Source organism: Narcine bancroftii, chromosome 2 (assembly GCF_036971445.1).
Source record: "Narcine bancroftii isolate sNarBan1 chromosome 2, sNarBan1.hap1, whole genome shotgun sequence".
In the NCBI taxonomy this organism is placed as follows: Eukaryota; Metazoa; Chordata; class Chondrichthyes; order Torpediniformes; family Narcinidae; genus Narcine; species Narcine bancroftii.
Window position 1 is genome coordinate 22,367,870 of NC_091470.1, and position 22,381 is coordinate 22,390,250.

Here is a 22,381-nt window from a genome sequence, read left to right on the forward strand (position 1 = left end):
AGGTATATTCTCCGGCTCAGAAAATCCCCCGTTGCTCTTGAAAGCAGCCGTCCACAGGAGCCGGTGTTCGATCGGATGCGGCTCTCCTTCAGCCGGAACATTCAGGTGACAGAAAGGCGTCTTCTCTGCAGCCACCTGAACGTCCCAGCTGTGCTCCTCCAGCCGCGTCTGCCGGCACATTATCTGCGTCCGAGCACCTGAAAACAGCTTCTCCAGCATTGTGTTTTCACCTCAGCCACAGTGCCTGCAGATTTTCGTGCTTTTACGTTCTCCAAATGATAAAGTTTCTTGGCAAGATCTTGGAAAATAGGAACTATTTTGTAGGCTTTGCGAGCTAACTCTCAGCAAAGGGAGATGTCAAACAATGAAAGTCACCGCTACCTTTAATGCGCCAGGAAAATGTTTGGTTGAATGTTTGGTCCTCAGACTTGTCTCAAGATTCATGGTCTGCCAAGCAGCGGTGATTCCCTGCCTTTGAGGAGAAAACAAACCGGTCCTCATCGAGGGGTCAGCAGTGGAAAGGGTAAAGAACTTTAAATTCCCAGGTGTCAAGATCTATCCTGGGGTCTCCATGTCGAGACAATCATGAAGAAGGCTTGCCAGCGCTATACTTCATTAGGGGCTTGTGAGACCTGGACTGCCTATAGTGGGGATTTCAAGACACTGGAATCACACCACAAACATTGTCTCCACAAGATCCACCAAATTCAATGAGCAACAACCAATCATACTGAGAAGAGGAGAGTGAGCTGCACCAATGACTGTTGCCCGGTAGCACGTGCTTCTACTGCAATGAAATGCTTTGAGAAGTTGGTCATGCTCAGAATTAACTCGCACCTAAGAAATGACCTGGACCTGCTGCAATTTGCCTACCACCAAAATCCCTCCACACCAGATGCAATCACACTGGCTCTCCACTCAGCCCTGGATCACCTAGATGATTGCAAAACGTACAGCTTATCGATTACAGCTCAGTTTTCAACACCATCATCCCCTCAGAAATGGTCAGCAAACTTCACAGCCTCTGCACCTCTTTCTGCGACTGGCTTCTTTACTTCCTCATCGGAAGAACGCAGTCAGTGTGGATCGGTAACAGCGTCTCTTCCTCACTGACAAAAAAAACCCCACAGGCCCATTCATAGAAGACTATCACAACTGGAAGATTTAAGAAGTTTGGATGCTCCGGTGATTCTCTGTCATATTCATCCATATCTTTACATCCTTTTCTACAAGATAACCTTGATTAGAGGGAGGGGTTCAATTAGATTCAGTTTTAGGAGTTTTTGTTTCTTTTTTTTAGATTAATGTTAAATTTGGGTTTAATTATGGTTGTCTTAGATCATATCATTAAACTAGACAGAATTTACCCTTTGTTTAGACCCAGGGGGATTGTCTATATGGTTTACTTGGTTTTTATCCAGAATTATTTTTAAGAAATATTGATAAATAAACAAATATGGATATGTTTTTCGAATTACATTTATATTAACTAGTGATATGTATATGATATGACCTGTTGTTTGTTATGTTTGTAGACTTTGTATGTAGGATTTGCGTGCTTACCCCACTGCTCTGTTCCCTACTCTCCACCCACGACTGTGTGGCCAGACAAAATTCGAATGCCGTCCACAAATTTGCCGATAACACCACGGTGGTCGGTAGAATCACCGATTGCAGTGAGGAAGTGTACAGGAGGGAGATGGGTCAGCTTGTGTCACAACAACAACCTTGCGCTCAACGACAGCAAAACCAAGTGGACTTCAGGAAGAGAAAATGAGGGGAGCATAAATCATCGAGGGCTCAGTAGTGGAGAGGGTCAAGAACTTCAAATCCAAAGGATCTGTCCTGGATCCTCCATGTTGTTGCAATCACGAAGAAGGCGAGAAAAGAAAAAGATTGGAGTTGAATCTATGATTCATCGTTCATTTCAAAACACCGTTCATTTTCAACTGCTCTCTAAATAGCCCCAGAAAGTTACTGAGTTAAGGATATCTCTCGTGGGGAGAAAATCTTCACCATGTCAGTGATGCTTTAAAAGGATGAAGAAAAAGATGAGTGTTGTGTTATCGGGCATGAATCTTCATGCCTGAACATGGTCAGCAAGATCATTTGAGAAAAATGCCCAAATTCTCATTGTTAAGATCTATTTGTGGAAGCACAAATCATTAATGGTTAAAGGAAATTTTCCTGAGAAGTTTAACATCAGCTCTGTTTAAATAGAAGTATCTAATAGCAAGAAGGAAAGGCATTCTGTATACGATCTTGATGTTTCAGAAGCAAGTGTGTTATAAAGTTAGACAGTAACTATTTACTGTCTGTATTAACTACACATGGGGACGCGGGCTACGTCTTGGTTCAATTTGCCCAGTTTTTTCAAGAACTCAGACAGCTGTAGTTTTAATACTAAATAATATCATCAATGCTTAACCATTCGACTAAGTTGAGAAAAGAAACTCTGGTTTAAAAGTGGCACGCTGGACAGAATACTTCTAATTACGAGAAAAGATCACCATTAAAAATGAAGCGTGGGTTAAAGATTGACAAGTTAACAAACCATTAGAGTAGCCATTCTCAATGGGGGCTATACAGCCCCACCTTGGGGGGGGGGGGAAAGCACAGCACATTTACGAAGGGACCACGGACTGAAATTATAAAATGCTTTTTATGTAGGAGAACGACAGAAGAAACCTACTGAACTTGACTGCTTCAAAAGGAAAGGGGGGGAGGGGGAATAAATTTTGAGCAGAGTCCTAAGGGGACCATAGCCAAATAAGGTTGAGAATGGCTGTGTTAGAGTATTAATAAATACATTATAAATTCATTATCCAAATGCTTACCAATGCATTCTCCAATAGCGGTACGCTGAAATCCTGGCTGGCATCCCATAATGCATTGATAGGAACCAATAGTATTCTCACACTCCCAGCTCCCACACAGAGGGCTGGCATACAAACTGCATTCATCAATATCTGAGAAAATACAAGCAGAATCAAAAAGGTTGGTGTAATTAGTAATGGCTTTTTGATGCTGAATAAACTCGTCTATCTTCAAAAATGCTCATCTTTTTTCAAGTAACTTGAGAATCATGGGTGCCCTATTATTGTGGATCATGACAAGTTAGGCCAGTGGTTCTCAGCCTTTTTCTTTCCACTCACATCCCACTTTAAGTAATCCCTAGGCCATCGGAGCTCTGTGATTAGTAAGGGGTTGCTAAAGGTGGGATGTGAGTGGGAAGGGAAGAGTGAGAATCACTGCTCTAGACTCAATTGTTACTGAAGTATTTTGCTCAAGAAAAATGGCCATTGGACCATTTCCTTTGGAGCTCTGAATCCGTTCACATAACGAGTCAATTAGGTACAATTAAAATAGTGGTTTTCAAACTTTTTTCTTTCCATCCACATACCACCTTAAGCAACCCCTTACTAATCACAGAGCACCTATGGCCTAGGGATTACTTAAAGTGGGATGCGAGTGGAAAGAAAAAGGTTGAGAACTACTGATTTAGGCCATGGATTTGGAATAGCAAGCTGCATGATAGTTTGTGTGCTTTTTTAAGACAAAGGAAAAGAAAAATCACACATTTTGTGTATTTGTGTACATGGCCATAAAGGAACAAATGCAATTTCTTTTGTGGAGATCAGTGCCTGAGGTGACGATCGAGGTAGCGAAGGAGAAGTGGGCGGGGTGGGGTGGTTAAAGAAAGGAAACAGGAGGGATAGGATAGGCCCAGGGGCAGTTCAGTGAGTGGAGGGGGAGGGGCCTAAAGTGTAAAAGGTATGTACAGTAAAATCCCTGGTATCTGGAATTCAAGCAACCAGCAAAAAAAATTGAGAGAATAAATAGTTAAAAAAATTTAAATTAATATCGATAAATAAAAATTTAAATAAAAGTTTAAAATTGTAAAAATTCTCCAAAGCAACACACAACCCCTTGGTGAAGATGGGACCAAACATCCCCAGTCGTGCCCCACCCACAGCAGCAGTTTGAATAAAGTTGTGTTTGAATAAAATGGTGACACCCAGGATAAAAAGCTGGCTGATGCCGCTCACCGCTGGGGCGAATCTCCCAAAGAGTCTCCCTCTCCCTGCTGAGTAGGAATCTTTATCTTCTATTAGTATGTTATTACATATATTAGTAAGGCCTGATGCATTATCAATAACTCAAAAGACTAGAGTTACAAGTTTTTATTACAATAAATATGAAGGTCATCCTGTGCTGTGACCCAGACTTTCTGGGGAGGGGTTGTGGTGTTGGAGCCTTTATACAGGGACAAGAGGGAGGAGCCACGGGCCCAGTCACAGAACAGGGTGGAGCCAGATTGGTGAGTGCACAAAAGGTTTATCCATAAACTTGGGTAGGAGAGGTTAATTATGATGGTGTCCTGGTTGCGAAACCCAGCATTGTTACAGCGACAGCGAATGGGCTTCAAATTTAAATTTATATTGTGTAAATTACTGGAATTACCGGACTAAAGTGAACTTTACATAATTAAGGACTACAATTCTGATTTTCTTTTCAAATAACTTTACATTTTTCACTGTCTTTTCTTTTTTAAACTGTTTATTCTTAATGCAGGTGTATTAGTTATCATTCTGAGAGTGTATCTCAGGCAACTAGAAAATTTGCATATCCAGCATCCTCAATCCCCATAGGTGCCGGATACCAGGGCTTGCTATAGTCTGGTCTCAGACAGGAAGAATGAGTTGTTCTGGGGTGTGTAACAACAGAGGAACCTAGAGTACAAATATAGTTTCCGGAGAGTGATAGTGTATGTACACAGGGTGATGAAGACGTCAGCCATACTTATCTTCATTGACCAGGTCACTGAGTTCAAGAGTTGGAATATTAGGTTACAGCTCTACAAGACATTGGTGAGGGTTCACTTGGAGTAATGTGTAGGGTTCAAGTCACCATCCTATAGGATGTGATTAAGGCAGAGGGGTTTTCTGAAACGATTCATCAGGATTTTGGGGGATGCTTAGAGGTTTGAGTATGAGGAATGATTGGAACTGTTCATCTTGGACCGAAGGAGGCTGGTGGCTGACATGACAGAGGCTTAAAAAAAAAATCACAAGGTCGATGGTCACAGACTTATCCCAGGGCAAGTGAGTCTGAGAGAAGAAGGCATGGATTTTGGGTGAGCTTGGAAAGATTTAAAAGAAGACCTGATGGACATACTTTCAACAGTGGGTGGCAGATATATGGGAGGAGCTGGCAGAACAAGTGGTAGAGGCAGATACAATCACAAGGTTAAAAGACATTTGGACAGGTACAGGGGCAGGACCCGCCGAGAGGGAGATGGGCTGAATGTGGGCAGACGAGACTTGCTTGGCTAGACCACTGGGTCAGGAGGGACAGATTGGGCCAAAGGGCCTGTTTGAGTGTAAAACTTCATAACTTATTCATTGAATATATGCAAAAAGCCAATAATCTTTGGCAGACAAATATGCAAAACATAATATTTCAAACCAACGCAAAGAACATGACATATACTCTAAACATCTCGCAGACCTTCAGTAATATTGCTCAAGTTAAATAGCTTTGTCAGCGTACGGGGAAGCTTGGAAATGGTGTCTTGATTATAATTTAAAGAGAAAATATAAAAATGTGAGGCAATACCCAGGATTTACAACTTCAGCAGAATAAATGATTTAAGATAGAAGTTGAGGCAAGTCCAATTTATTGTGTCTTGTCCAGGGAAATAGTTTGTGTTACAAGCAGTCCACTGAGTCAGCTTATACACAGCACAGCTGTTTAAACACAGTACAGAGTTAAAATTTAATTTTTAAAAATTTAGACATACAGCATGGTAACAGGCCATTTCAGCCCATGAGTCCATGCTGCCCAATTTGCATCCCATTAACCTCAACCCCCTGTACATTTTGAGTGGTGGGAGGAAACTGGAGCCCCCAGGGAAAATCCACGCAGACACAGGGAGAATGTACAAACTCCTTACAGACAGCGCGGGATTCGAACCACGGTCCGGACCCGATCGCTGGCACTATAAGGGCATTGCGCTGATTGTTACACCAACCTGTGCCGCTGAGAGGAGTATCAGAGAGAGATGAGTTAGAACAGGGCAAGCTGAGGCTTGTACAGCTGTCTGATGGCCTAATGGCTGGACTTCCACAAAACCCAAATTCTGGGATTAAGGATTGTTGAAGACCATATAACCATATAACCACTTACAGCACAGAACAGGCCAGTTCGGCCCTACTAGTCCATGCCGTAGCAAATCCCCACCCTCCTAGTCCCACTGACCAGCACCCGGTCCATACCCCTCTAGTCCCCTCCTATCCATGTAACGATCCAGTCTTTCCTTAAATGTAACTAATGATCCCGCCTCGACCACATCTGTCAGAAGCTCATTCCACATCCCTTCCACCCTTTGTGTAAAGAAATTTCCCCTCATGTTCCCCTTATAATTTTCCCCCTTCAATCTTAAACCATGCCCTCTAGTTTGAATCTCCCCCACTTTTAATTGAAAAAGCCTATCCACATTTACTCTGTCTGTCCCTTTTAAAATCTTAAACACCTCTATCAAGTCCCCCCTCAATCTTCTACACTTCAGAGAAAAAAGCCCCAGTCTGCACAACCTTTCCCTGTAACTCAAACCTTGAAATCCTGTCAACATTCTTGTGAACCTTCTCTGCACTCTCTCTACTTTGTTTATATCTTTACTATAATTTGGTGACCAAAACTGTACACAGTACTCCAAATTTGGCCTCACCAATGCCTTGTACAATTTCATCATAACCTCCCTACTCTTGAATTCAATACTCCAATTTATAAAGGCCAACATTCCAAATGCCTTCTTCACCACACCATCCACCTGAGTATCAGCCTTGAGGGTACTATTTACCATAACTCCTAAATCCCTTTGTTGCTCTGCACTCCTCAATTGTCTACCATTCAATGTATATGACCTATTTAAATTTGCCTTTCCAAAATGTAGCACCTCACATTTATCTGTATTAAATTCCATCAGCCATTTCTCAGCCCACACCTCCAGCTTTCCTAAATCACCTTTTAATCTACGGTAATCTACCTCACTGTCCACAACACCACCAATCTTTGTGTCATCCGCAAACTTGCTTATCCAATTCTCTACCCCTACATCCAGATCGTTAATATATATATAACAAATAATAGTGGACCCAGGACTGAACCCTGAGGAACTCCACTAGTCACCGGCCTCCAATTGGACAAACAATTTTCTACCACTACTCTCTGACACCTTCCATCCAACCACTGCTGAATCCATTTCACTACCTTCTTATTTATACCTAATGAATCCACATTTTTTCCTAACCTCCTGTGGGGAACTTTGTCAAAAGCTTGACTAAAGTCTAAATAGACAACATCCACAGCTTTCACTTGATCAACTTTTTTTTTAACCCCCTCGAAGAACTCAATCAGGTTTGTCAAGCATGATCTACCCCTGACAAAACCATGCTGATTACTCCCTTTTAATCCCTGTACCTCCAAAAATTTGTAAATAGCATCCCTCAGAACACTTTCCATCAACTTGCCCACCACAGACGTCAGACTTACAGGCCTATAATTCCCAGGTTTGCATTTGGACCCTTTCTTAAACAGCGGAACCACATGCGCCACCCTCCAATCCTTTGTTACCACCCCCGTGGCCAGTGACATCCTAAATATCTCTGTTAATGGCCCCACTAACTGTCCACTAGCCCCCCTGAGTGTCCTAGGGAATATTTTGTCCGGTCCGGGAGATTTATCCACCTTTATCTTTTTTAACACAGCCATCACTACCTCCTCGGTTATCCTTATATGCTTCATGACCTCCCCACTATTTTTCTTTACTTCAACTGGTTCAAAATGTTTTTCCCTAGTGAATACCGAGGCAAAGAAATCATTCAAAATTTCCCCCATTTCCTCAGTCTTCTCACTCAGCCTACCCTTGCTATCTACAAGGGGTCCAATTTTATCTCTCACTAATCTTTTACTTTTAATGTACTTATAGAAACCTTTGGATTTATTTTTACTCTGTCAGCCAAAGCCTCTTCATGCCTTTTTTTGGCCTTGCTAATTTATTTCTTAAGATTCCTTCTACACTCCTTGTAGTCCTCCTTCAACTTCTCAGCTCCCTGCTCTTTATACCTCTTGTACACCTCCCTTTTTCTCCTAACCAAATTTCCAATATTCCTCGAAAACCAAGCCTTCCTATGACTTCCAGCCTTTCCTTTGATCCACACTGGGACATAACTACTCTGTACCCTCAAAATTTCTTTTTTGAATATCCTCCATTTTTCATTAACATCCTTACCTGAAAATATCCTGTCCCACTCAATACTCCCCAAATCCCTTCTTATTCCTTCGAAATTTGCTCTTTTCCAATCCAGAACCTCAACTTTAGGCCTCTCCTTGCTCTTCCTTAAAACTACCCTAAAACTAACAGAATTATGATCACTAGACCCAATTGGTTCGCCAACATTAATGTCCGCTACCTGACCTAGCTCGTTCCCTAACAGGAGATCCAGTATTACACCATCCCGAGTCGGTTCTTCTACTAACTGATTTAGAAAACAATCCTGAACACATTTAACGAACTCCAGCCCATCCAGCCCTCTAACTGTATGGGTATCCCAATCAATGTGTGGGAAGTTAAAATCTCCCATGATCACTACCCTATGATTTTCACACATATATGTTATCTCCCTACAAATTTGTTCCTCTAATTCCCTTGGCCCATTTGGTGGTCTGTAATACACCCCTATTAGCACCCTCTTGCCTCCTCCACCCCTCAATTCCACCCAAACAGCCTGACTGGTCGATCCCTCCATACCATCCTGCCACCTCACGGCAGTAATGTCCTCCCTAACAAGCAGAGCAACTCCTCCTCCTTTTTTACCCCCTGATCTATCACATCTAAAACAAATGTATCCCGGAACATTAAGTTGCTAGTCCTGCCCCTCCTGTAGCCAGGTCTCACTAATTGCCACAATATCGTGACCCCAAGTATCTATCCATGCTCTCAGCTCATCTACCTTGTTCACTATGCTTCTTGCATTAAAATATATGCATCTCAGAGAATGACCCTCACATATATTCTTTTCTTTACCTTCTACCCTAATCTCCATCCTACCTTTGTTATCTTTTTTATTCCTAGCTAGGTGGCCATACTCCCTGGACACTGCTCTCACCCTCTGTTCCCCATTCCCCTGCCAAACTAGACAATACAAAAAATGTTAAACATCCCAGGTCTCATCATTTACTTGTGTTTGAAATCCTTTGAATTCTGCAGCTTTCCCTGCATCTGCTTCTGCAGTGTATCTTAGATGTAGTCAACTTTACTGTGCATTTTATTAGCAATTTTCAAAAAAGTGTTCTTACCGACACATTGTTCTGCTTCAGGTAAATGTGCAAACCCTGTGTTGCATCTACATATATAGGATCCATCTGTGTTGATGCACTGTCCACCTGAGCAATTAATCTCCTCACTGCATTCATCTACATCTGTGGGATAAACAAAGTAAGGTTGGATGAGTAACTTGAGTGGGTAAACCGCTGTGAACATTACTGTGAGCAAATGTAATAAACAGAAGAGAATAGAAACTTTTGCACACCTTCTATGGTTGTAATGTATGAGGAAGTGATCAAGTGTCCTTATTGATTTGAGATTCCAATTAAATTTAAATTTTTTAAAAATTTAGGCGCACGGTATGGTAACAGGCCCTTTTGGCTCACGACCCCTTGCTACACAATTACACCCAATTGACCTACAACCCCGTATGTTTTGAATGGTGGGAGGACCCCCCACACAGACACGGGGAGAGCGTACAAACACCTTACAGACAGCGTGGGATTCGAACCCAGGTCCCGATCGCTGGTGCTGTAATGGAGTTGGGCGAACTGCTACACTAACTGTGCCACCCTTTAATATTATATTTATTTATTTTATATGTAATTTATATTCAATTTTTCAATTAATTTTAATATTTAAAATTATAAAATTAAAATTAAAATCATTAAAATTAACAAGGAATAGCGGGGTGGTTAGAGCTACAGAGCCGATGACCTGGGGTTGAATCGGGCGCTGTCTGTAAGGTGTTAGTACACTCTCCCTGTGTCTGCATGGGTTTCCTCCCACCTTTCAAAACGTATCGGGGTGGGTAGTAGGTCAATGGGGGTATTTTGGCAGCACTGAGTCAAGGGCCGGAAGGGCCTGTTACTGTCCTGTATGTCTACATTAAAAAATGAAGAGGAAAACAGTGCAGGTTCTCTCTCAGGGCTCCTAAACAAATGCAGGACTCCTGGTTCTTGCTGTTGCTGCTCTGTGGTGGAGCCATTGGACTTTGCCCAGGAGTCCTTGGCTCTGCAGAAACATGCTGGAATTCTCCAGCACCCACTGGGCACCTGTCCTCAGATCCTGCACCAGATGAGACCTTAATTCACGTTAAATTTGTGCCATCGCTTCCAGTTTCGTTTATCTCATGGAGTTCAATTTTGATTCCAGAGTGTAGAACATTACTGCACAGTACAGACCTTTCAGCCCACAATCTTGTGCTGCCCTATGTAAATCTACCACAGCAATCTAATTTTTCCTACCTCAAATTTTCTTACATCCACGTCCCTATCTATTTGAGTGCCCCGATTGGACCAGCCTCCTCCACCATCCCCATCAAGCATCTCTCTGAGTAAAAACGTACTCTGATATCTTTCCTAAACTTTCCTCTACTCACTTTAAACTGATTTCCTCTGGTATTTGCTACTCTCACAAAGGCTGCTGGTTCTCCACCCTATCTAAACCCCTCAGAATCTTATAGACCTCTGGTCCTTCTTCGCTCCAAAGAGAAAAGCCCTGGCTCTGTTCACCTTCCTTACATAGAAATATAGAAGATAGGAGCAGGAGTAGGTCATTCGACCCTTCGAGCCTGCTCTGCCATTCAACGAGATCATGGCTGATCTTAAAGTTCAGTACCCCGTCCCCGTCTTCTTTCCGTAACCTTTAATACCCTTATACTGAAGAAATAGATCTAATTCCCTCTTAAATATATTTAATGAACCTGCCTCTACTGCCCTCTGTGGCAATGAATTCCACAGATTCACCACCCTCTGGGTCAAGAAATTCCTCCTCATCTCGGTCCTAAATGGTTTGCCTATTATCCTCGAACCACGGCCCCGGGTTCTGGATTTTCCCATCCCATCTGCATCCATTCTGTCCAGTCCTGCCAGAATTTTATACGTCTCTATGAGATCCCCTCTCAATCTTCTAAACTCCAGGGAGTACAATCCCAATTTGTTTATCTATCATTTGTTATTTAATTGTTTGAGAGTCCACATGCACAATATCAATTGCATTACCTTCAGGTTCCCTCCAATGATCTCATTAATGGAATCTGGCCCAACCCACCACTAAACTACCCCCAAAAAACGAAAGAAGAAAAGGAAAGTGGAGGAGAGTAATTAAAGGAATACATTCAAGTATGTCTCGTGGTTCGGGACCACACCACCCATGTATGGGAAAATAAGTTTTAATAATTAGAACGCATCCAATCCATGTACGGACTCCAAACTTTAACACCAAAAAGGATAATTATTTTGTAAATTATATGTCATCTTCTCTAAAGGACCTCATCTCTGCATGCCATCGTTGAATATTCAATTGAATCTCATTCTTCCATGTAACTGCAAGACATTTCCTAGCTACTGCTAAAGCCAACCTCAAAAAAAGCAATTTGAGGTTTAGCTAATTTTAACTCTAAACACAACGATTTAATATAACCCAAATAGAAATATCATAGGATCAAATGAAATTTTAAATTTAAACATAACTTACAAAACTTCTTTAATCTTATTCCAAAAATGTTTAACCATCTCACATGCAAAAACATTCCCACTTCCTTATGACATCTAAAACATACATCTGAAGTAACATATTTAATTTCTTCAATTTCTCCGGAGTTAAGTATAATTGATGAACAAAATTCTAATGAACCAATCTGTATCGCACATTCACAATTTGAATCATTCTAACTTCACATCCACTCATCTGGGGAAATAGATATTCTTAAGTCTTTCTCCCATTTTGATTGTCTGGTTTGATGTATTTTTTTCCCAAACTCCTTACCACTTGGTCTGGGAAAACTCTGAGATAATAAACCACAAAATATATGAACCTAAGTATGATGATATGGGAAAAATAGAATGAAAATCTGCAATTTCCTTGGCCACTGTAATCACGTATCAACGTGAAGAAAATGTTTAAAATCAGCATCTTGCCCTTTATCTATAATTTAGTTCATCAGATAGATGATTAGAAAACAAAAAATGAAACAAGGCCAAATTAATAAAATATTGACTCAAAAATAAATAGAAAATACAGTCTTTCCCCTTAAAGCTAAATCAAATAAAATTGAGCTTGGACGTTAATCCCCAATTTTTTAAACCTCACTGAGCCTGTATGTGTCTGATAGATATATTCAAAATGTTCTTAGCTAGAAGAGAGGTCCCAGAGGATTGGAGAGTAGCTCATGTTGTCACACAGTTTAAGAAGGCTCCAAAAATAAATCAGGTAACTACAGGCCAGTGAGCTTGACGTCAGTAGCAGTTCAATTATTGGAAGGCGTTCTGAGAGATAAGATATATAGGTATTTGGACAGCCATGGGCTAATTAAGGACAGTCATCATGGCTTTGTGCAGAGTAGGACATGATTGACAAATCTTGTAGAGTTTTTCGAGGAGGTTACAAAGAAGGTAGATGAAGGAAAGGTTGTGGATGTTGTCTACATGGACTTTAGTAAGGCCTTCGATGAGGTCCCACATGGGAGGTTAGTTCAGAAGGTTAAGACACTAGGTATACATGGAGGGATTGTAAACTGGATTTGAAATTGGCCGTGTGGAAGAAAACAGAGAGTGGTGGGGGATGGTTACTTCTCAGAATGGAGGCCTGTGACGAGTGGTGTGCCTCAGGGATCTGTGTTGGGACCATTGTTGTTTTTTGTCTACATCAATATTCTGGATGATAATGTAGTAAATCAGCAAGTTTGCTGATGACGCAAAGAGAGGAGGCGTTGAGGACAAGAAGAAAGATTTTCAAGGTTTGCAGAGGGATCTGGACCAACTGGCAGAATGGTCCAGTAAATAGATGGAGTTTAATGCAGACAAGTGGGAGGTATTGCATTTTGGAAGAACGAATCAAGGAAGGACGTACACTGTAAATGGTAGGGCACTGAGGAGTGCAGAGGAGCAAAGAGACCTGGGGATACAGGTACATTGTTCCCTGAAGATGGCGTCGTAGGTGGACAGGGTTATGAAGAAAGCTTTTGGCGTCTTGGCCTTTATAAATCAAAGTACTGAATGTAGGGGTTCGGATGTTATGTTGAAGTTATATAAGACATTGGTGAGGCCAAATTTGGAATATTGTCTGAAATTCTGGTCACCTTACTACAGGAAGGCTATCAATAAGATTGAAAGAGAGCAGAGATTGTGGTCGGGTCTTCAGGAGTTGAGTTACAGAGAAAAATTAAACAGGTTAGTACTTTATTCCTTGGAACGAAGAACAATAAGGGAGATTTGATAGAGGGGTATAGACAGAGTAAATGTGAGTAGACTTTTTCCATTGAGATTAGGAAAGTTAAATATAAGAGGACATGGCTTGAGGGTGAAAGGGGAAAGGTTTCGGGGGAACATTAGGGGGAAATTCTTCCCTCGGAGAGTGATGGGAGCGTGGAATGAACTGCTATCTGATGTGGTGGGTGTGGACTTGATCTTGAGTTTTAAGAATAAATTGGATAGATACCTGGATGGAGAAGACTGGGGGGTTATGAAGTGGGAGCAAATTATTGGGTCTAGTTGAACAATGGTCAGCACAGACTAGAAGGGCTCAATTGCCTGTTTCCTGCGCTGTCGCGTTCTATGATTCTGAGCTGCCCACTGTTATTTTGAGAAAGCAGCTGCTCACAGAATATCTAGAACGAAAAAACTCTCCAACGATACTAATCGCTTTTACGAGCCAAAGGGATATTGAACATTTGCGTCACCATGAGCATTCCCTGACACCCCTTCCAGGGATGGCAGGGTTGTCATATGCAGCAAGGCTAGAAAAACTGGACTTGTATCCATTGGAGTTTAGAAGGATGAGGGGGGACATGATTGAGGTATGCAAAATCATCAGGGGGATAGACAAGGTGAAGTCTGATTACTTGTTCCCAACGATGGGGGAGACGAGGACTAGAGGGCATAGTTTAAGAATACAGGGTAGGCCCTTTAGGACGGAGATGAGAAAGCATTTTTTTACCCAGAGAAGTGTGAATCTGTGGAATGCTCTGCCACAGAGGGTGGTAGAGGCGGATTCGCTGACTATGTTCAAAAGAGAGTTAGATAAGACTCTTGTGGGTAACGGAGTTAAAGGTTATGGGGATAAGGCTGGAAAGGGGTACTGATGGTAATGATCAGCCATGATCTAAAATGGTGGTGCTGGCCTGATGGGCCAAATGGCCTACTCCAGCTCCTATTGTCTATTCACAATAGGAGAAAGAGAAGCAAAAGAGAGTCCCTTTAGAGAACAGACTCCACCTCAAACCATCGGAAAACCAAGCTCTGAACTACATTCACGGCTAATTATCTGTTGCTAATTCATATCTGATGTGGATGAATATTCTTTGATTCCTGGGTCTGAGCATACTACTTTCTGTAGAAATAAACTCACACAGCGCTGTGAAGGCCTAGCAAACTTACAAGACCCGCGAGAGTTAAAAAAAAGGTTTTGAAATTTGAACAAGACATCCATCACTTTCCCCACACATGTTTCTTTCTCCTTTCCACAGGTGTATCCAGTTAACACTTCATGAAATGACATTTAGTTTGAGTTGCAATTTCACAGTAGAGTGGCAGAGGCTTATAGTCAGACTTCCTAATTTCGATCAGCAGGTTCGTGGTAATTGTACAAGACTAGGAACTCATGACAAATAAATATGCAGGGAATAGAGGGACATGAATCATGTTCAAGCAGCAACCGTGAGACTCGTACTACCAGGCTCAGGAACGTCTACCATCAGACCACTCAACAACAGACTCAGAGACTCATTTTGGCAAATTATTATTAATAGTAATTTTCTGGCCTTCTTGTTTACATTTCTATCTTTTGTGTATGTATCTTTTTTTGAGTACAGATTTTTTTTTTGCATGACCAATAAGTGGTAATTCTTCCCCAGGATAAAGAATCTCTGGGTTGTAGGTGATGTACTCTGACAATCAACCTGAACTTTGAACGTTTGGCTCAGATATTGTGGATTGAAGGGTTTGACCCTGTGCTCTGATGTTCTGTATCTTATGTAACACCATCACCTAGCCAGGCTGTTTCATTTAATTTAAATGGAATGAATTAATCTTTGGCAAAGCTGCCCCAGTTCCTGTAGATTTCCTGTTTGCATTTGCTACGTTCACAGGGCACGTTTTCAAAGACCCATCTGAAAACTCTCGATCAGTGGTTCCCAACCTTTTTTCTTTCCACTCACACACCACTTTAAGTGTTCCCTATGCCATCGGTGCTCCGTGATGAGTAAGGGATGGCTTAAGGTGGGACGTGGGTGGTAAAAAAGTTTGAAAACCCCTGTTTTAATCGTTCCTCATTGACTCGTTAGGTGCACGGTTTCAGAGCTCCAAAGGAAATGGGCCAATGACCATTTGAAGCAATATATTTCAGTAACAATTGGGTCTAGAGCAGTGATTCTCAACCTTCCTTTCCCACTCCCATCCCACCTTGAGCCATCCCTAACTAATCACAGTGTACTTATGGCATAAGGAATTTTGAAAGTGGTATGGGAGTGGAAAGGAAAGGTTGAAAACCACTGCTCTAGACAGCCTTTCTCCATAGGCAAATAAATCTTCTCAATTCCTTCTGCTCAAATCCATTCACGAGGGTGTGTTGAGTACCTTTTATTTTCTAATTCATTGCATTTAAATGTTGAGCTTCAATAGTTAATGAAAAGAATATAAGAAATAGGGACAGAACTCAGCTAGACTATTCATCACTCTTGGAGCAGTGCCACTGAAAAGCTGATGGCTGCAACTCCGGGAAAATACACAGTTCCTATTACTGAAACCTTTTGTCTGACTATAAATTAACATGGGACTTCTCTGATACATTAACTGCCTTAAAGTATGTTGTGGCCTAAAACTTGGAACCATAGAACATTACAGCACAGAAAACAGACCCTTCGGCCTTTCTAGTCTGTGCTGACCTGCACCATGTCCAAAGCCGTCCATACCCCTTCCATGCACGTGCCTGTCCAAAATTTTAAAATTGAGCCCGCATTCACCATTTCAGCTACCAGATTGTTCCATATTCACACCGCTCTCTGGGCAAAGAAATTTCCCCTAATATCCACCTAAACCACCCATTTCATCCTCAACCCATGTCCTCTGGTTTGTATCTCACTTTTCCCTGTGTTGGCAAATTCCATGATCTTGCTACTCTTTTCCCATATTCCTGTTTTCAATCGAAGGCCTCAAGTTATGCTTTTCCCTACAAGTGAAAACATTTTTCACTGTCACTCTTCTAAAATCTATCATCATTTTGTAGATAAAATCACCTCTGTGCCATCTTTTACCATGAGAAAGCGATCTCGTCTGTTCATCCTTTCCTGAGATGTCTTCCCTTAAATTTCTGACATTATCCTCGTTAGTGTTATACTGTGATTGGCGACTGTCGGCTGGTCCCGCCTCCCGAGACCAATCCTACCCATTACCCCTTTGCATGCTCCCCAGTCTTCCTGCCCTGATCAGTCGATAAGGTTGGTTGGTGCTCCAGTCAATAAAAGCCTATCATTTTCACAACCTCCCTCTTTTGTGGTAATATAGACTTCTTTATGATATAGAATAGTGTGCAGTATCCCAGGAGTTGTCTAACCAAGGATCCATACTGGCCTGGCTGCCTCATTACAGGAAGGATGCGGAAGCTATGGAGAGAGTGCAGAGGAGATTTACCAGGATGTTGCCTGGATTGGAAAATAGGCCTTGTGAGGCAAGGTTAGCAGAGCTGGGACTTCTCTTTTTGGAGTGAAAAAGAATGAGAGGTGACTTAATAGAGGCGTACAAGATGAAGAGAGGGATAGATAGGATGGACAGTCAGCACCATTTTCCCGGGGTGAGACTTTCAAACACCGGAGGACATCTGTACAAGGTGAGGGGGGAGAAGTTTAGGGGAGAGGTCAGAGGTAGATTTTTTTTACACAGAGAGCAGTGGTACCCGGAGTGGTGATGGAGGCTGAAACAATAGGGGCATTTAAGAGTCTTAAACAGGCACATGGATACAAGAAAAGTAGAGTGTTATAGATGTGAGATAGAGAAGGTTTAGTTTGTTGATATTTGTATTGGTCAGCACAACATTGTGGGCCGAAAGGCCTTTACTGTGCTGAAATGCTTTCATAACGATCCCATGTTTTATTCCCAGTTTCACCAGTTGTTTTTTCATTATATGGTTTTATATGATTTTTTAAGTGGCAGTAGAAACTGAAACAAGAAAGTCCGCAGACACTAGCCTCCTTCAAACTGAAGCACCTGGGCAGCCCTCCTGGGGCCCTGATGCGATTACTGGGGCAAAGGTGACACCATTTAAATTGCAGGGGGATCTACCCATTAACTTGCCAACCCGGTGATTTAATGGGGGATCTCACCCCCGCAATGACACGTCACATACTCACCGGAAGTACTGCCGGAAGCTCGGATGCTGGCTGATGCAGTGGTGCACGCACGCGAGCGCTGACGTCACCGGAATGAGTGGGTCGGCCATTTTCATTTACAAATCGGCCGAGGACGCGACCCAGGTAAGCTTCACTGGGTTCCCTGACTACCTCTGAGGTAGGTCAGGGACCCGGTTGGGTTCCGACGGGGTTGAGCGGGCCAGACCCTTTCTAACTGCCGCATAACTGGGGCGCAAACCGGGCAAAGTGCTGGAGAAGCAGGTCCTGTCGTGACAAAGATATATAACCAAAGTATTGGACCTGAGCCCTTTTTCAAGGTGGAGAGGAGCATCAATTTTTTTACAGGTTGCCTGGATACAGCTTTACACTCTACAAGTGACAATAAACAAAATTAAAAACTAAAATCTTCAACCTGATACTGCTGGAAAGAAAACCTAATGCTTGGTTTACTTTATTCCTTTCCTGGCCTTCCTGGTCCCCTGTGGAGCAAACTTGAGTGAACTCCAGAATATTTTGTCCCTCTACTCCATCTACAGTTACATCTTCAAAGTAATGTGATCTCTATGCTTGCAGCAAAATGTACCACCCAGCTCTTGTTCCTGATGAAGGGCTCAGGCCCGAAACGTTGGTCACCCTTTACTTCTTACGGATGCTGTGTGACCTGCCGATCTTCTCCAGCAGAATGTGTTTGCATAAACTAATCCTGCCTTGTTATACACGACAAGATCTAAAGCAGTGGTTTTCAAACTTCCCTGACCTAAACTCACATTCCCACCTTAGCTAATCCCTACACCATTGGTTGGTGCTCTGTGATTAGTAAGGGATTGCTTAAGGTGGTATGTGAGTGGGAAGGGAAGGTTTAGAATCACTGCTCTGGACCCAATTGTTACTGAAACATTTTGCTTAAGAAAAATGGTCATTGGTCCATTTCCTTTGGAGTGATGAAACCGTGCACATAACGAGTCAATCAGGGACGATTAAAACAGTGGTTGTCAAATTTTTTCTTTCTACTCATATACCACCTTAAGCAATCCCTTACTAATTCCAGAGCACCTGTGGCACAGGGAAGACATCAGATGGAATGTGAGTTTAGAGCAGTTTGAAAACCCCTGCTCTAAAGCAACCTGTTCACAAACTCACCCTCGAAACTACTTTTGAAATTTGATCTGTGCAACCTAACACAAAGATTAAAATCGTCCATGATGATCACATCACCTTTCTTAAAAGGCGTTGGTACAGCTACAGTTGGGGGTGGGGCCTATGGAATAGTCCCACCATCAACTTCTGTCCCTTATTATTTATTTCCACCTGAGGTGAATTTTGAGGCTTTGATTCCTCTGAGCCAACATCACTTCCAACTGCTGTAGTGGCCACATCCTTTATTAACAGAGGTACAGTCCTCAAGTGAGAGATGGGACATACTGGCTTCTTCCGAAACGTCTCGTGGGCCGGAATATTATATCTCCTACCCTTGTACTTTACTCATTTGGAGCCACTGTTGAAAATATCCCATCCAGCTGTTCCCCTTTTGGCCAAAATAATTTTTTGAACCTTGAGTTAATTCATTAATCTCACATATTACATAAAATAACAGACATTTTAGCCAAAGATACGTCTTTAGCAGCAACATTTGTCCTACCTTCACAGCCTGTTCCGTCAGGAGTTGTTGAGTAGCCCTGAGCACAAAGGCAGTGATAAGAGCCTCCTTCATTGTTTATGCATTCTCCATTCGGACCACAAATGTCCTTAGTCAGGCATTCGTTAATATCTGTGGAGCAGAGAAGATATTGCAGTGGGTATAACTGTAACGAAAGAGAGTTCAGAAGCAAAGCTAGGGGAGTAATTGTTCCCGCATCAGACTGAATTCCACATTATATGTCTACTATTCAGGGCTTTGAACGAACTAAATAGGGCTGGAGCAGGTTTAATTTAAGGGGAAATTAAAGTGAGATAAATTAAATGGATCAATAATACCATATCTACTCATGCAATAGTTGAGATTTGCGGATCGGTTTTTTGGAGTCAAATTTGGGGGGGTCGAACTTAAGACGGATACTACTTTTGAGTGTGGTATGTACCAGTGACTTTCAAGGCGTCAGGAGCTCTGATGGCTGGGGCTGGTAAGTCCGCATTTGGGCCATTGGGAGCTCAGATGGGCATGCGGCCAAGGTGAGCTCCGGTGAGCAGGCAGCCGGGGCGAGGATCCACGGTCAGGGTGAAAAATATGGGGGTGGACTTTTACATGGGATACATGGAAAATACGCGATATTTGGGCCAAAACAAAAGGCGAGGGGGGGGGGGAGGAGTGGACTTTTATATGGGATTGACTATTACATGAGTATTGTATACGGTACTGAAAAATGACTGATGATAAGATGATTCTATCAGAGCGTACAAATGTTAGATATACTGGCACATAGAGTCAAAGCTGAGACCATGATACAAAGCCAAAATTGAAGGCTGTTCATCTGAACATATGCAACATTCATAAGAAGGTGGAGGAATTGATGGCATAAATGGAAATCCATTAATCCAAAGTGCTCAGACCAGCACAGAACCATTGGACATTATAATCCAACACATTTTAAAAATATTTCTTTTACAAAGACTGCACAATAGAATAAATGATCCAGTTTTCAGTGAACTAAATGCATTAAAAGGGAGTGTAGGGAACAAGGTTCTGACAAGGTGGTGGAAACATGCTTAGTTTTATTTAATTTAATTAATTACATTTTAATTTAATTTAGACATACAGCATGGTAACAGCCCATTTTGGCCCATGAGTCTGTGCCGTCCAATGAACCTACAGCTCCTGGTACACTTCGAACAGTGGGAAGAAACCAGAGCCCTCAGGGAAAACCCACCCAGATACAGGGAGAACACCCAAACTCCTTACAGACAACACAGGATTCAAACCCCGGTCCCAATCACTGGGGTTGTGAAGACGTTGTGCTAACTGCTATGCCAATCTGTGCTGTTCTTAATAGCAGCATGGGAATTGAGGCTCTGGTTTGTGGAAAGAGGCATAGGAAGCTGGACTCTGATGTGTGAAAAGGGAACACAAGGATGGATAGAAGGTGTAGAAATCCCTGATTTTTTAAAATGGTGCAAGAGCTTAGGTCCTAGTATGTTAAAGGAAGTGTGGGAGTCAATACGCAGTGTACGGATGCCAAACCACTGGGATTTCCCAACAGTTGTATTGCAGATTACAGATGCTTTGATACAATTGGGACTAACCCATGGAGCTGGAGTAAGATTCCACATGGAATATTGGTCTGGTTCCCTCCACGAGGAAGTATATACTAACAATGGAGTGAGGAATGAAAGTGCACTAGATCAATGGTTCTCAACCTTTTTCTTACCTCTCACATACCACTTTAGGTAATCCCTACACCATCGGTGCTCTGTGATTAGTAAGGGATTGCTTCAGGTGGGATGTGAGTGGGAAGGGAAGGTTGAGAACCACTGCTCTCAACCCATTTGTTACTGAAATATTTTGCTTGAGAAAAATGGTCATTGGTCCATTTCCTTTGGAGTGATGAAACAGTGCACATAACGAGTCAATTAGGGATGATTAAAACAGTGGTTGTCAAATTTTTTCTTTCTACTCACATACCACCTTAAGCAATCCCTTACTAATTCCAGAGCACCTGTGGCACAGGGAAGACATCAGATGGAATGTGAGTTTAGAGCAGTTTGAAAACCCCTGCTCTAAAGCAACCTGTTCACAAACTCACTCTCCAAACTACTTTTGAAATGGGAGTTCTGAAACCGTGCACATAACGAGTCAATGAGGTACGATTAAAACAGGGGTTTTCAAACCTTTTCTTCACTCACATCCCACCTTAAGTAACCTCTTACTAATCACAGAGCACCTGTGGCATAGGGATTACTTAAAGTGGTAGGTGAGTGGAAAGAAAAAAGGTTGGGAACCACTGCTTTAGTTCATACTAATTAAAAACTAATATTTTGGACTTTCAAGGGAAAAATAAATCTTGTATTTTTCTACCTTCAGTTGATTTTGGTCACCTCTACCATAAAGAAACATCTTACACCCAAACAAATGTCATTTTTATTAAATATAGTTTAATTTCATATCCAGGAATTTTGACAATATACATCTTCAATTTTCTCTGAATAAAAAGACAATGATTAACTTGAAATGCAGTAAAAATTAATTCTAAATGTAACAATTATGAGCAAAATGCCTGGATAAACTGGAACAGTCGATCCACGCCAACGATATCTTACCATGGCAGCTTGTACCATTTGGACCACTGGAAAACCCACTAGCACAAAGGCAGAAATAGGAGCCTTCATTGTTCATGCATTCCCCATTCGGTCCACAGATGTCTTTGTTCAAACATTCATTAACGTCTGCAGAAGAATACATTCATAATGAGATTAGTCAACTAAGAAAAATGCAGGGAAATTGCACAATGCAAGCAGTCCCGGCCAGGTGGGCCTATCCTACAAAAGTATTGAGTGAAAGCCTTTTCTACATCAACACAACAGGGAACAATGCCTGGGAATTCTACTCTCCCCCCACGGAAGTCCCACACCAATCCGCCATATGGTCAATTAGAACAACGGCAGCTCAGCAGGGCTTCTTTAGGACTCATCTAGGTAAATTGTGCATGGCTCTTTACAGACGCATTATATCCCCATTTGCAATCTACCAGGGGGTGAAGGAGTGAAAAAGATGTAGT

General features: G+C 42.1%; 1 protein-coding gene across 1 annotated transcript in view; it reads right to left on the minus strand.

Annotated features, from left to right (window-relative positions):
* LOC138753279 (latent-transforming growth factor beta-binding protein 2-like) overlaps positions 1–22,381 on the minus strand; it is a 266,073-nt gene that overhangs the window by 57,536 nt on the left and 186,156 nt on the right. The window contains exons 22-25 of the mRNA XM_069916102.1: positions 21,924–22,049; positions 19,312–19,440; positions 9,361–9,483; positions 2,838–2,969 (exon numbers count right to left, since the gene is read on the minus strand). Of these exons, the coding sequence (XP_069772203.1) occupies positions 2,838–2,969; positions 9,361–9,483; positions 19,312–19,440; positions 21,924–22,049 (510 nt within the window). The remainder of the gene's footprint in view (positions 1–2,837; positions 2,970–9,360; positions 9,484–19,311; positions 19,441–21,923; positions 22,050–22,381) is intronic.